Source organism: Ciona robusta, chromosome 11, assembly GCF_009617815.1.
Source record: "Ciona robusta chromosome 11, ASM961781v2".
NCBI lineage: Eukaryota > Metazoa > Chordata > Ascidiacea > Phlebobranchia > Cionidae > Ciona > Ciona robusta.
The window spans coordinates 7,141,124-7,157,927 of NC_143245.1; the positions used below are offsets into that span (position 1 = coordinate 7,141,124).

Below are 16,804 nucleotides of genomic sequence, written 5' to 3' on the forward strand. Positions count from 1 at the left end.
AATACCGTATGCTAGAAAGTAGACCCCCCTTTTTTACGATTTTTATAGCATTAACAATTGTAGGGGATTTCCCTCCACACTTTGAAGGCAGAATAAAAGTTGGCGCGTTTTTAATAAAGGGAATATTTTAATTAAGGAACGCTATTTAATATTGGTTTAATAAACATATATATTCTTTGTTTTCCTAAGGTGCACTGTATATGAACAAAAGTAGTAAATTATGATGGTATTTCCTAATAAAGAAACGCCAAAAAATGAAGATTGTGGGAGTATGCAAGACGCAGCTTTAATCGTGTCTAAAAAACTTCAACTCGATCGTGAAAGCATTGATTTGACGTCACAACTTAACGTGACATCAATATGTAAGAAACAATATTATTGTTTTTATACTTTGCATAATTTTGACTAATAAAAGTTAGATATGCATTATTCAAAGGCTTTTGATTGTGTTTGCGTTTAATTAGGGTCCTACTAAAACACGCCCGGCGGGGCCCGGTGGGGCCCGGTGGAAAAAAATATACTAAAACACGCCCGGAGCGGGGCCCGGTTGGACCCGGTGAGGACCCGGTGTTACGAGTCATACTAAAACACGCCCGGTGGGGGGCCCGGTGAGTATTTCTTGAAAGGGGAGCTTTCCCTATGCAAGAGCCACCAAAATGCGTGTGTGAAACAAAACTTGTGAAAAAAATGGAAGATATTGTCTGTCTTCAAAGCATAAAGATGGCAATTTTCGGTGATAGAAATTACATTCTTGCTCCGCATGTCATCGCTGAAACAAAATGTGCATAGAAAATAAAACATGATGATGAAAATGGACACGTAATTCGCAAGTTCTTTAATTATCGCTCTGCTAAAACGGAAACAAACGTGGGATCGCGCTACTGAGGGCTTGTCCGAATACGTAAAAGCCTAACACGCTAACTAAAAGACACATCATGTCTAATATTTACATTTTTCGTTTTAAAAGTTACATTGTTCGTCTTTTAAAGTTTTTAATAATAAAACTTCGATCAAGTAAGTGTATGTATAGTAGCACATATAGTAGGGTGGGGTAAGATGGGACGTCTTTTCATTCTGTTTCTCGTCCCATTTGGCAGTAAGCAAAGAACATTCAAAGAATTATAAAACTATATTCTTACGACTTCCATAGAACGTTGTTAATTGATTAAAACACAAACAGAAAATTTGGATCTTATGTGCTAAAGGTGTCCTGTCTCCCCCCATCCTACTGTAATATTTAAATATCCTGATCGTGTTTTAAACAATTAACAACAGTCTATGGAAGTCGTGGGGACTTAGTTTTATAATTCTTTGAATGTTCTTTGCTTACTACCAAATGGGACGAGAAATAGAATGAAAAGGTGTCCCATCTTACCCCACCCCCTATTAACAAAATTCAACGAATAAACTTTTGCTAAAAACACAGTTCATTATGTAAGTGTACAACGAAACAAACTTCGTACATCCATAATCAAGGTTAATTTTCAAAAAAACTCAACTCGGGGGTCTCATTAGGCTAAAAATCTGAATACACGCATCACATTTTGGTGGATCTTGAATAGGGAAAGCTCCCTTTTCAAGAAATACTCACCGGGCCCCCCACCGGGCGTGTTTTAGTATGACTCGTAACACCGGGTCCTCACCGGGTCCCACCGGGTCCCACCGGGCCCCGCACCGGGCGTGTTTTAGTATATTTTTTTCCACCGGGCCCCACCGGGCCCCGCCGGGCGTGTTTTAGTAGGACCGTTTAATTAAAGTTGTTTTAATGTGTGGTTTGTATTTATATAGTGCTTACTGCAATATTTTAGTTTTTGTTGTTGTTGCAATTAAAAGCTTCATTTTCCCGACATTTTTAATAATTTTCATTCCAACTCCAGATTCAAGTGTAAGCAGTGGTTTAAATGACGATGACTACCCAGTAGTCGAACAACTTCCCATCCCTCTTATAACAGATGTGAGGAAGGTCCCATTGCCTCCAGAACTTGTGGAACAGTTTGGACGTATCCTTCGTATTATACAACATGGCTGATTTATAAAAGGGCCTACTTAACATAATAAATATATATACATTATGGGTGAGGTCCTGGTTTGAGGGCTTTGGCCATACCTAGACTGCTTTTATACATCAGAATGGAAAATGTTTGGAGAGGTTCATGTGACCAGTGTCATATATTGACATGATAATATTAATATATTATAATATTAATGATAATATTGTGAACAACTTGGAAAAGATGTTTAAAATAAAATTCCTTTGTAGGTTTTCAAGTGTGCATAAACAACAAAGTTACCACATATGGTTTGTGGGTATGGTAGGATAACATGTTTGTAGCTCCTAAAAATAAATGTTACACGTATGGTTTTGCATTATATATATGTTAGAACCCAGGTTTAATTTTGCAGTGTTTTCAATCTGCAAGTATATATGTAACAATTGCTATTTGTTGTTTTGTATATTTTTTCCTGACCCAACTAATCAGACATGCAATGTAACTGCATCATGGGAATTTTTCCCTCAATACGTCGTGCATGGTTAACTGTGGATTCCGATATTTTTGTCTGGAGATATTTGGATGGTGATGACTTGGCTTACTTTGATGGATTATCTGAAACAATACTTAGTATTGCTTTGGTACAACCTAAACAGGGTGAGAGTTATTTCATGATGTTTTAGTTTTAAACTAAATCTATATATGTATCCTGGCACAAGGTGTATGTAATGTACCACTGTCTTTGCCTGCAATGTGAGGGTAAATAAGTTATATTTATTCAGAATAGTTTTCATGCTGAAAAATGCAACATTATTACATTTGTGTTGCCAACCATTTTCAACTTGTACTTTTCCAGGAATATTCAAAGATCACATCAAGTATCTCCTTGTACTCGCCACACCCCTTGATATTGTAATGTTGGGTGTTAGTTTTGCTGATGGGGGTAAGTTACTTGTATTCCTTCGTGTAAATTTTGTTCTGTTTGCATCAATGTATCTGGAAAACTCATAGTTTGTAACAATAATACACACGCAAATGAATTATATAAATTTTTTGCTAGGGCCTTTGTTTTACGGTTTACCTTCTTAGCAAGTTATTGTAAATAAAAAGTTTGAAAATTCCTATTCTGTGCATAAATACATAATATATGATATGATTCACACCTTATGCATATCTTGTGTGGATACTGTGTTCAAAAACTGAGATAAAACATCTTTATCACCATCCAGACATAAACAGTGAGATGCGGCTTCTTCCCGATGCTCTCTTCTCTCTTCCATCCGATGGTAGTTACATCACCAACATCGTTGGAAGCCACAACGGTCGTATCTTCATGGGAGGGAGGGATGGTTTTCTCTATGAGATTGCTTACCAGGTTTGACTTGAAAGTTTAAATTATAATGCCAAAAGTAATTTCACCAATAAATAGTCTTTGACAGGCCAAAATCCAGAATAGTTAACATAATCCAAAAGCAGCTTATGGTTTTTTTCATTGGCTGCAAAATTCACCGTTCTGGCTTGTACATGTTTATGTGAACAACTAAACATTGGTGGTGTTACTACTACAGTTAACATTACCTTTTCTTGGTAAACATATATGCTTCAATAGATTTCTTACATAATCGACCAATTCTGTAGTACATCTCAACCCAAGGACCTCAACCACGTATAATAGAATCTATTCTATATAATAAATATACATTACCAGGCAAGTGGGGGTTGGTTCAGCAGGAAATGTAACAAAATAAATCACTCGCGAAGTCGTTTGTCTTTTCTGGTCCCTTCTTTGTTGAACGTGTGGCTATCAGAGGAAGGTAACGTGTTTTGTTTTTCTCTTATTACTTTTTACATAAACAAATGTTAGAAATGCCTTTTTCCTTGTATAATATTATATTTTTTTCTTTTCCACTTTGCATGCCTATCCTATATAATGTACATAAACTTATTACCTAACATGGGTCGTTGTTTTAATTTCTACCACATCTTGTAGACTCTATATCTCAATTGGTGGTGGATGATACAAGAAATATACTTTACACACGGTCTGAGAAAGGAACCATCACAGTGAGATTATGTTTTAATTCTTTTATATTAGTTTTTTTAAATTATTTGTTGAAAGAAGCTTGTAAAGCTGTACATTTTAATAAAAGCATAATAGTTCCTTTGCTGTTGTTTAAAAATGTATATGTTCATTTTATTCTTCACTATTTGCCTCATAAATTTCAACGCATTTGCCCCAGTTATAAATCTACAACAATCCATCTACCACTGCTAGGTTTATGATCTTGGTCAAGATGGTTGGGGGATGAGTTGCGTTGCGCAATCTTCCCTTGATTCAATTCGGAGGCGGGCTGTTGCCATCGCAAGTGGAATCGAACCTTCAAACTTAAATGAGTTGGTTCACATAGCAGCTGTCACTTTACAAGAATCTCGACAAATAAACTTGGTGGCTGTGACCCAAGCAGGTTGGTTGGTCGAGTGAATCAAATATATATATTTTAATATTTATATTTTATTATTTAGTATTATTGAAACATATTGAAACACTTGCATACAATGGTAACATGGTGTAACAACTAACAATATATGATGTATTTATGCTTTGAGAGCATTACTGTTTGAATTAGTAGATTTTCATCGATCTCAACCTGCTGTAGCTTGCTGTAGCTTTTAATCTTTACCAAAACACTCTAAAACCAGGTGTTCGTCTTTACTTTATCACCTGCCAACCCCCCACCCTACCACCCCAACCTACAACACCATCGACAACAAGTCCGAAACAAAATCTTAACATAAACAAGTTTATAACTCGTCCAAGTGGATTGTACCTTGTGCACGTCCGCCTCCCTCCTGGCTTCACTGGTTCATCCGTGCAACGTCCCACAACCGTGCACTCCGCGCATTATAACGCTGGTTTGTTTAATTTGATTTGGTTGATATATAAATAAAGATTTACTTTCTGGATCAAATATAATCTGTTCACAGCTTAGCTTTATAAGAATACTTCTTCACTGAGTTATCTTGATTAATGTCTAAATTAGGAGAAATATAATAAATATATATATTAAAATTGAACCATTTGAATTTAATTCTTTAAATTCAATGTTCAATTACAATATGTAAAGTGTAAAACAAAAGTTTTTAGTAAAGTTCAGGACAGTTGTTGAAAAACTTGAAATTCCAATATTTTTTTAGATATTTTTGAATAACCACATATTTTATTATATTTCCACTCACAGGAACTTTACTTCTATCCTCAACAACTGGTGATGATGGGGTCTTGTGGTGTATCAACAATGATATGTTCGCATTCGATGCAATGTTAAGAGAAACCAAGGTACTTTTAGACACAATTTTAAATCTTTTTTTCAATTAGCGCTATGAAAAAGTGGTTACTGCGCCTCATTCTTTACCTTACCTAATTCTAGCCAAGAGTATACCGATTTAAGGCTTGACGCTGCTAACATTGGGGGCTGTGTATCCTGGGCCATGAGACTACACAGCATATTCTAATATTCTTTTGCTGCATGGCAGATATAACTTTGTTTCTTTTAGATCAAAGCTTAACAATCCACAATATCCCATTTATATTTAAAGCTTATAATAATATTTGATTTTTTTATTCATCCATCAGATCAATTTTCGTCTCGACGGTCGTTCTTGGGCGATTGCTGAAGTAGCAAACCCCCCTTCCCCATTATCCCTTGCTGCTCTTCCATCTGATGCTCCTCCTCTTCCTCCACCTGATCCTCCCATCCAGGTCCTCCAGCACATCCAGACTCCTGCAGAGTATGTCATCATCACTGCTCAGGTAAAAAAAAAACGCTAACTTTTAGAGATTAAACCCATCTTTTTAAAAGCGTAATTTTTTTTTTTTTTAAATATTTTAGTCTTAATTTTTTTTATCTAAAGTGATAAAATGTAAAGAAACCATCTTGATTCCACATAAAATCATACCAATCGGTACTCAACTTTACAATGGGTAAAATGTCAAAGTTAGGTTACTACAGGAACAGGATATAACTCCTGTTTTTACTTATAACATTTGTTTTATTTTTTATATAAATATTTCCCACCCAGGGTTGCCATGTTTTCCACAAACTACGACCAGTCGACCAACTTCGAAACCTTCTTAATCATTTCGACCCAGATTCCAACACAATTCACAAATTCTTCCAAATTTACAACGTAAGTAATGGTATTAAAAACTGCTGTGCTTGGTTCTAAAAGTTGGGATGAGCTAATTTTACAAATAAATTGTCTAGTTTCTTGTATTACAAAACGAAAATATAGATAACTAATAAACTGTTTGCTATGATAGCTTGTCTATTAAAAAAAACAAATTGACATTGTGAACCTGGGGAGCTAAAAGTAATGATAATTAAAGACACTAAGTATTTTCTACATTAATACTTAAATTCATTGTTAATTTTATTGCTAAAACTTCTCAAAAATATTTTAAAAAATGTCTCAAAAAATTGTTTTTAAAATCTCCCCCACACCCCAGCAAGGAGAAGCTGCTTGTTGCTGCATCATCCTCTCGTCTTCCTTTGTTCCTGCCGATCGAGTTATCATCGGCAAAGCTGTGGCTGCTCTTATGCATCATGGGGGCGTGGCACTCCCGAAAGTATCGACCAATCAGCTTCCGTCGTCACTCGCCCATCACACGATGGAACCAATGTCCCCGATATCAGGAACGCATCGACAATCTACGCTAATGAGGACACCTGGTGGCCGTGAGTTGAATTTTACTTTTGTGGAAGTTTCTGCATAAAATCAGGACCTGACCCATGTAGAATAAAAAGACATTAAAATAGAAAATTAAAGCTATTTTATTCCTTAAATGATGTTAGTCATGTTACTGTCAAAATGAAGTTATTTTATTCCCTATTATTTCAACACGTTTTCCACAGTACCAGTGATCAGCACTCCGATGCCCGGATCCCATCCTCCTCCTCTATCAAGAGATGCAAGATCACCACAACAACATCCTCAATCTCCAGGTATCTTATTATTAGATATTATTGATAAAGAAGTCTTGGTTCTCTAGTCAATAAATTCAGAGAGAACATTTATATATATCCAAGTACCTTTGTTGCAGATGTTTATTTTAAGAAATTAGTAGATATGAATTTACATTTATCTAAATTCGGAACGATTTGGTTCTTATCCCATATTAGCAATACTCCAAAATAGATATATATTTTATTAGTAGTTGCAAAATATCACTTTAAGTATTGTTGGAAAGTAAAAAAAAGTGTATATTTTTTATTATAATTTTTATCGATTTTTGGGTATATAGGGTGTTAGCAACTAACATAAAGAAAGGATTCTTAACGAGACTGAAAAATAACATGAAATATTCTGTTTTGACACCCAGTGCAACAACCAGCAGTAGACCCCAATCAAGTAACATTCTACTCAGAAAGACAGGAAGGAGTTTTCAAGATGTTTTCCAGGATAGTCCGGCCATTATGGGAGGGAAGACTTGTTGAGGATTTTGTGATTTCAGAAGCTGGAAAGGAAAAAAGGATTGTAAGTGCTTTGTTGGTTGTTCTAATGTATTGTTTATTAACACAAACACATTGTTAATCATCTTTGCGCCAATTTTGTCCCAAATCTCAGATCCCACGACATGTTATGTTGCAGGAACTCATAGGCGTACAATGGAACACCGTTTCCGACTAGTATTTGATAAATGGGAAAATATGTTTTCTACTTAATATTTGAAAAGATTTATATACTTGTATTAATAATTCAAAGGTAAAAAGAGATTTTAACTTATGTTTACCAGGTGGTTAGTCGTGTTGATGAGGGGACAATCAGCTTGGTTATCGACCACTTGGTGTCACTAAGGAGCTTCCTTTCAAAACACTGCTTGTCCCAACCACCTGGAAGGTAAAAACCATGTTAATATCTAGGACACTATGAGTAGAACCTGATTTGGGTGGGAAATTGAAATTTTCATCATGTTCAACAAAAGCTATGCTTGTCAGTGTCTGTATCGAGCATTGAACCCGGTATCCTCCTGTTGCGTTGGTTATGCAAGCACTTAAACCATTGAGTATAGAACATAGGAGTTAAATGTTTTTTAGTTAAATATCATTTAATATATGGAACAAACAAACAATTTAAAGACCTCCTATGTAAAACTCTAATATTAAGGAATAATTATGAATATGGTTATTTTTCAGGGAGTTTTCTCTGCACCACCATGAGCACACCATACCACGCACACTAACGCACGGATATCGAACATCTGATGCCACTATCATTGCTCAACAAGATGCACAGAGGAGACAACTTGGTAGGAACAGATTTTTTCATAATATTATTATGAGCTTCATTATTGTCATGTTCAGTATTTTTCTTAATTATTAGTTAGGGCGTGGGGATTTTCCTAATTCGTTTGATAGGAGCAGCTTTTCGTCTTATTGTTATTGTTGTGGTGGTATTTTAAAACTATATTTACTGTTATTAGTGTTATTAATATTAAAATGCTCTATTTTTGTCCAACTCTGTGGTTTTTTTGATAACATTATCAAGTAGAATTTAAAAAAAAATTAAATACAAAAAAAATACACTTTTTGGTTTAAGTGACATTTCCGCATAGCAGTTATAATTCTTAAAATTTGCAACCAGCATCAATTTCCTTGCAGAAGAAGCTCACGTACTTGAAATAAGATCATTGAAACAACTACACAGTTTATGTGACCAGTCAATACAAGTGTTTGGTTTATGGAGATTATTATTACATCATCAGATCCATGTGTTGTTTGAAGCTTTAGATAAAGTAGGTTGTGGCTGTTACATGTTTCTCTAGTATAACTTGTGGTTTTTGCAACTAATGTGATTTTACTTTTTGGTGTATTACTTAAATAATGGTTGTTTTAATAATAAAAAAAACTAGGAACTAGGAAGTCACTATCATATCTTTTTATGTGTAAGGTTCTATGGCAGGAAATTGCCAGAGAACCAAAGCTGTAAGCCAGAGGTGATCCTTTACGTGGCTATCCCATCCAAGCTGTACATCAAGCTTTCTAATTAAAAACCTTTTTCTTTCCCAGCAAGCCCAGCCTTCATTGAAACTGATGACGTTTTCAGATGTTGTGCTTTCTGGAGATTCTGTGAGTTTTAATTTTTTAAGTCACTCCAATAAAATATTACGAATATTTTGAGAAATTCAACTTTTTACCCACCCACACAGGCTTGCAAGTTTAACTTTTTACCCAACTCCCTAGGTATGCAAAGCTTTAATCTCAGCATTGGTTGGTCAATATATTGATGATCATTCAACCATAGATGCCTTGAGTTCCCAACTACGTGATATTTGTCCCAATCTATATTCACCTGATGATGCTATTTGTTCAAAGGTGAAACATTGTTTGTATTCTCATATTTCATATAAACTACATATTTTCAATTTGTCGGGATTGTTTATATGCCTGTTTTTGTACGGAAACTAAAGGGTTTATTTGAGTGATGTACTGTTCCACACCGCACTAAAGTGTGCCAAAGTATAAATATAATTATGAAAAGTGTAAAAACAAAGCATATTCATATATATATAAATATGCCCTATACTTTAAATGTAACTTTTTAAAATGTGTTTTAAAACTGTTTGCAAAGTTATCAAAAACTGATTTTAATCCAACAAATGTTGTGTGAACTTGCCAAATAAGTTGTTAAATCGATCCAATTCTCAGGCAAGTGAACTTATGAGTTTGGCCCGAACAAGTGAAGCTCATCATCGAGATGAACAACTTCATGAAGCGGCGAAACTGTTTCAACAAGTCGCTTATTCTGTTAACCTTCCGCATGTTATACAGCAATATTATGCAGGTGTGTTGTTTATGTGCGTGATTTCACTTTCAAATTGAACATGAAAATATCTGGTTTTAGTTTTTTTTTTTATCTGGGTTTTTTAATAAGTTTCACAACTTAGGAATATATTTTAGGAATATATATAACTTCCAATTGTCACCATGATTTTGTTATTTGGTTATTTTTGCTACCAGGGATAATGTGAATAATTTTTTAGTGACTCATCTTGTGACTCAAACTTAGTATTTCTAATCGTCAGGATAATTTTGTTTATTTTTCTTCTTAGTTCGATTTTACTCGGGGGTTGTCGAGTTATGTCTCCTCGCTGCTCACAAGCGAGATGAGGAGGGACTTGCTCTTCGTTTGTATCTTTCTTTATCCTCTGGGGACGAAGATGTGGATCCTCTTGTGAGGAAATCATACGTTGCAAGGTGAAAAAAATTATAATTTTATAAAAATTTCAGATCATTTTGTAAAAAGGACAGGAATGTTTTATTTTTATTGAAGTTAGCTGGAGTTATATCTTTGGTTATCCATGCTAAACCTTCTATTTTCAATTACATGTTTTCAGTCCTAAGCAATAATGGTATGGTATGAAACATAAGAAAACAAAGAAGAATGTTTTTTTCATTCTACGGTATAAAATTTTTAAAAAAATAATATTTCTTTTATTTCCTGTACATAGAATTTCATGCTACAAGTGTATCACTGATATGCTAGATGGCCTCATGGTGGCAGCAGAGGGTCAGCTTCAATCTCCAAGTGTTCCCAGTCAACCCGGACCTCCCCAACCACTCATAAATAACGAAAACGGGGTCGGCAACCTCACCCCTGAGGAAGCGCAACACCATGTAAGATAATCCCTTGATAAGTTTGATCTGTTGAGTTCAAACTTTGGCCTGGGTGTTGGGAGAACTTTTCATATGACTCACAACTTGTTTATATCAAGATTTATTCTATAACAATGGGTTTACAGTGAGGCACGCCTAAGACTTGGAATGTAGGGTTATTGTCTCACTTTATGAACATCCAGGGTGCTACCGTTTAGACACCACTGAGGCAGTTTATTGACACTTAATAATATAAGTTCTATTCTCCATGGGAGTGGTTCCTTTGAGGCTCATGTTGAGTGTGGAATGTTGATTTATTGTGTTGTAACCACAGCATGTTGCTTCATGTATTACAAAGCAAATGTTGCACTTTCACCCTTTCTCCTAAACCAGTGTTTCACAAATTATGTGAAACGTTCATTAATTATTTATTACGCGACCACATACACCTGCATGATCTTAACCATGCTCAATTTGGAATTTAGCAAATGAATTATGTTTGCTTATGATAAATAGACCCTATGTAAGCGAACTCGCATTACAGTGTATCGAATGCAGTTATGTATCATTCATCATATGGTTATAACTAAGCATTATAAATTGTTCACGGTTAATTTATTATTGCCACCACAGGCGGAAAGTTGTCTCCAGTTGGCACTGAACAGCGAAGATGAGTTGTTTCACATTACATTGTATGAATGGATGCTTCGTATGCATCTCACAACTCAACTATTGAAGGTGAATAAATGTTAATGGATTATGTTTGGTTCTCTGTTACTGTTTGTAGCCAATTAATATTCTTAATGCTTCTTTTTTTTAATAATTTTTGACTAAATTTTGGTTTTGTTTGTTCATTGTTATAATGTTAATGTTTTTTTAAAGTAATTCTTAGCATTCGTATCAGTTTTGTTACATTTACCTTGTAATATCATAATATATCTTTGCAATATATTTTTTAAGTGCAAACACGATTAATCTACTAGTTTTTGATTTTAGTATGACAATGTGAACTACAAATGTTAAAAAATTATAATTGCAGCTGATATAACGCATGCAATCCCTACATAACATTAATAACATATTTGTGATAATTTAATATCCAGGTTTCTTCCCCATTTGTTGAGCCTTTCCTTAAACGAGTCGCGTCAAGTCAGGAAAACAATTCTACTTTGTTCGGCTCAATGGGAACTGACCTGTTATGGCAATATTATGAGCGCACCGGGCAGTTTATGAAAGCTGCGGAAATACTCGTGCATTTGGCAGAAAAACCAGGGTGGGTAATGTTAGGTTTGGGTATGTTTTTCTAATTTTAAATTTTTAATTTTTTTGGGTATTTCATTCTTTGTAATGTAAATTTTTATTAAAAATGCAAATATTATAGTGAAAAGAATTTTGTCAAACACTTTTTCACAGAATTACTTGAATAAACAATCCTAAACACCCTCACCAACATTAGAAGATTAATTGGGCTTATTTATAACAATTGTACATAAGCAGCCTGGATCTTGGGGCAATTGACCAAATCTGACCTAAATCCCAGGTCTTCATAACAACCCACATAAAATAGAATAAAACATTCATATTAATCCTCAGCTCGGACCGAGACCTCGTGAAACGAATCGAATATTTATCGCGGGCGAAGATGAACAGCAAGTCCTCAACAGCCCATAAATCAAATCGAGGAAAAGGACAAATCCTGCAGGAACTTGAAGAAAAACTTGAGGTGATTGTTGCAACAACTTTCTTCTTACTATTATTTTAAATATTTGTGTGTTTAATGGTTAAAACTTGATCTGTATTGGGCTTTTTGTTTCATAAGGATCAGTTTTAGTTTTTAAAATTTTTGTCTGAAATTTTATAAAATCTATTCAAGTTTGTGTTATATGTCATCTGTGTCATACTTGGATGATGTCATAATCTCATTATGTCATAATTTAACCATGGTATAATTTGTTGGCTTAATAATCTGATGATGTCATATTTGTTGACTTCATAATCTGATGATGTCATAATTTGATGATGTCATACATTGTACCAGGTTGCCCAGATCCAGTTAAGCACGATGGAAAACCTCAAACAACTATCGGAACATGAGGCTTGTGAGAAACTTAACTTTCAACTAGTTGATGTTACGACTGTAAGTTGATTCTATAACTTGTGTTTAGTTTAACCAAAATTAAATAAGTTGGTTCTATTTTAATTTAAAACTGTATTTGTATTATATTTAGTTATTAGTTAGTTTTTAAATGAAGGTTTTTAAAATAGTATTTTTTTTAACATTTTAATATGGTTTGATTTAAATTATTATTATTTTATATTTAATTTAAATTATAAGTATTTAATCTGATTAAATATCCAAACAATTTTTTCACACATATGTGTTTTTCTACTTTTTTTACATTTAAATATATTTTCCCGTTTTCAAATTTATATCATTAAACAAACTATTTCCACCCATAGTTATACAGCGAGTTTGCTGATCCTTTCCAACTGGCAGAGTGTAAGTTGTCCATCGTTCACTGCGCCGGTTTACACGATCCTAATTTAGTGGAAGCTTTGTGGCAAAATATAATTGAGCATGGTAAGTTTTTATAATTATACAATTTAATAAACTTTTAGGTATTTCAAAGCACCAGATCCTGACTCTGATTAAGCTTGTGTGTGGCTTTTGTTATCTAAACAAATAAATTTTAATAATTTTTATTCTTAAACGATTTTTTTAACAGTAGACTAATAAATGTGACTCTTTTATCGTTTTACCACATTTTTACTGCAATAACAAGGAACTGTATTACAAAATCCACTGATTTGAAAAACAAAAAGTAGCAGTTTAAAGAGATTTACTGCTAAATAAATAGATATTAATTATGTTTACCAACTTAGCAATTCAAGTATGTGCTGACAACATACGCTTAGTTAGTCGAATTTCATGATTTATATTAAGTTGACAGATTAGCCTGAAAAACACACATATAGTGTAAATTATATTTGAAACCAACTTGGTTTAACTTGCATTATAGTTATTTGTTACTGTTGGGAAAGTAGTTCATGGAATAACTGGTGTATAATATCTGTGTTAAAAAAAAGTTTACTTGGTAATTTAGTTGTGTTCTGAGAAAACCGGTTTACTAGAATATTCGTGTTTTTGGTGTGTGTGTAATATACAAACAATAAACACCTTGATTGCTCATATTATAACATAACATACGTGGTAACACCGCAATGTTTTGTCTCACAACACCCTTGAGCAAGTTACTGGAGTGGCCACGAACCAACAAACCATATTTTCTCAGTAAATTGAAACTACAAAGAAGTTAATGATTATATAAAGAGAAACTTTTAAAATTACGTTTAAACGCACCCTTCGTTGCTTGTTTAAAGAAAATTGGTATAAGTTACTTGAATTGAATATTATCCAGTTTAAGTTGACATTTATAAAACATAGGTTGTTTGACTCATAAACTCTTTGATAATTTTCCAAGTATTTGTTAAATGTCAATTAAGATTTTTAAAAGCTTTTGTATTGACCTTTGGAAACCTTTTATGTGGTTCCGAAAACTGAAAATCCAGTTTGAAAGTCACATTTTCGCGTGATCATAGTCTGTCTATGTATGTAGCATACCTTATCTTAAAATTATTTCATAAAACTGTAGCTAAACGTAAACCTCATGTTCACAAAAGTCACTGCTGTAGTTTAACTTGTATATTTATCTTATACAGAATTATCAAAGTCAAACAACTCCGATACATCTGTGTTGCTTCAGCATAAGATGGTTGAACTAACCAAGAGATACATGGCTTCACAAAGATATTTCCCCATTGGTTGGTTACATTTGAATATATTATCCGGATATAACTTGAGATGAAATATACATGCTAACATGGTGTATTCATATATCTCATGCTCACTGTCAAGCTATAACATGGGTGCCTTCTTATACACCAGACACACATAACATATTCATATACCTCATGCTCACTGTCAAGTTATAACATGAGTGTCTTCTTTTACACCAGACATACATGGTGTATTCATACACCTCATGCTACAGTCTAGTTATTATATATGTGTTCCCAACATTTTTACAAAAATCTTTTACAGAATTTGTGGTTGGTTTGTTGGAGAAAATATCGTGCAGTCGGGGATGGATTTTAAACTGGGGAGTCACTTGTTTCCTTGAAGCACGATATTCACTATCAAACTTGTTGAATGTTTATGAGAACGTTCATTCACAAAAGGTAAAAAGATTTTATCATTTTCTTGCCAAAAAGATCCTAAAATTTACTAAATAAGGTTTTCTTGCTAAAATGTTCACAAATAATTTCTATAAATAATTCCTTATGGTCACATGTCTTTAAAGTTCGTGCATTCGGTTCTTAATTTCGTGTTGCAAATTATGTGGAAATATATTTTATATTTACATTTGTTTTTTGTTTTTTATTTATAGCTTGACTGCTGGTCCACCCTAGGATCTCCACACCATCTGCTATATGTGGTGAATGAACTTATCAGTTTGTTCCTGGATAACCCAATGAAGTATCTCACACACCACCAACAAAGGTAACAACATTTTAGTGAATTTTTATATTCAACGCATGGAACAGTGGTGCCTATGATTCTAGCATACTGGCCCAAAGTTACATATGGGGTAACTCGCAAGTGAAAACGACGCATATGAAACAACACATTAAGTGATAATGACTGTCATTGCCGTGCCACACAAGGATAAATAAGATACTACCATTCATGTTCTTTATGACTGTTTTGTATTTTTATATCAATGTCCTAATTAAGCTCCGCAATAATCCAACGAAATTATTTTACAAATCAAGTTTAAATCTACATACATGAGTTACTTTTATAGGCCACTTGGTGTGCATATATAGTTTTGAAAATACCCTATTTATTGGTAAAATAATCAACTTTTTAGAAACATGGTTTTACTGTACATGCATTAGTGCATGCTCTTGTTTATATGAAAACTTCATAATTGCCCAAAAACATTCAAATGTGATTCATAATGTTTCTGAGTTCGTTTGTGAGTTTCCCCTCGCACAAGCCATCCATCATACATCTCATGCTAGTTGTGCAATAACATGTTTGTCTCCTCTGTTTTCACCACTAGTGGCGCCATTAAGCTGGCATAATTGTCTTGCTTTGAAGTTGTAACAATAAGTGTCAAATTTTCCCCTGACGTGTGGCCTGTGTACCACATGCGCTGCCACGTGGTTATTGGATTTAAACAACAGTTTATAGGTTAAAGCATATAAGCTTTGTTTTGTACATAAGATTTCACATCCAAGTTACCAAATACGTTTTTTTTTCAAATACTACTTTTAAAAAATAAATGAAAATGAAGCATATTATAATATAGCAAAAACATTTTTGTTGCACTTGTATCCTAAATCTATTACTGCTTGTCCTCATGTAGCAATGTATTAAACATTTGTGATTAAATTTCTGTTTGTATTTCGCACATCCCAATTAATGGACGCTTTATATTTGCAGACGTCCATTCCTTAACCGTTCATTGGATGCACTTGCTGTTAACTTAGTTGAGTTATGCTCACTTCCTAATCCTGACGAGCAGGTGAAGCAACTCATAGTGCGCATGCGCAAGACGCAGGCCAGTCTGGAGAATATGCAGCAAAGGGGTCGGTAGACAAAAGATTTTTCGCCACTTGTCATTTGAAAAATAAGTGCGGTCTCTTGTTTTTCCTCTTTGACGTCATACACCACTGCCGGGACGATCTTTCTTCTGCTTTTCCTGCAATTTGCTTCTCCTAATTGAATTTCTGTCTGCGAGCGCATCGAAAAAACGAAGTCAAAAATTACAAAAGATATTTTTCATCGCCCACCGTTTTACAGAATATGTTGTCAACTGATATAGTTTTTAAGCCGATGTGGTTACTAGACTGATGCAGATAGAAAGCTAGTTAGTCTCAAGTTACAACCGGGGTGGCTGTCTCCGTTTGACCCACTAGTTTACCCCTTATTTTGTCGAATGTATCTTCTATGGCGGCAAACATGAGTTACCGACCTCCAGGTTGTTATCTCTGCTATTTCGGTGCCATTACAACAGCCGGAACGACGGAGAGTAACAACTCTAAGACCACCGACGTTATAACGACTTATCTGGTTGGGGTCTGCAGTGTGAA

General features: G+C 34.3%; 1 protein-coding gene across 1 annotated transcript; it reads left to right on the plus strand.

Moving 5' to 3' along the window:
- The first annotated feature begins 68 nt into the window (after positions 1–68).
- Positions 69–16,501, plus strand: LOC149728933 (nuclear pore complex protein Nup155-like). The gene is made up of 32 exons (XM_089887745.1): positions 69–362; positions 1,878–2,000; positions 2,481–2,648; positions 2,848–2,934; positions 3,221–3,366; positions 3,700–3,805; positions 3,982–4,055; positions 4,267–4,456; positions 4,692–4,904; positions 5,231–5,328; positions 5,626–5,802; positions 6,072–6,179; positions 6,499–6,727; positions 6,905–6,994; positions 7,372–7,526; positions 7,786–7,889; positions 8,186–8,298; positions 8,651–8,784; positions 9,059–9,118; positions 9,233–9,364; positions 9,698–9,833; positions 10,102–10,246; positions 10,501–10,666; positions 11,279–11,383; positions 11,749–11,918; positions 12,239–12,368; positions 12,684–12,782; positions 13,106–13,226; positions 14,366–14,467; positions 14,748–14,884; positions 15,094–15,206; positions 16,155–16,501. Exons 1-32 carry the CDS (start codon positions 221–223, stop codon positions 16,306–16,308), a joined length of 4,227 nt encoding a protein of 1,408 aa, XP_089743871.1. The 5' UTR covers positions 69–220; the 3' UTR covers positions 16,309–16,501.
- The last annotated feature ends 303 nt before the right edge of the window (positions 16,502–16,804 follow it).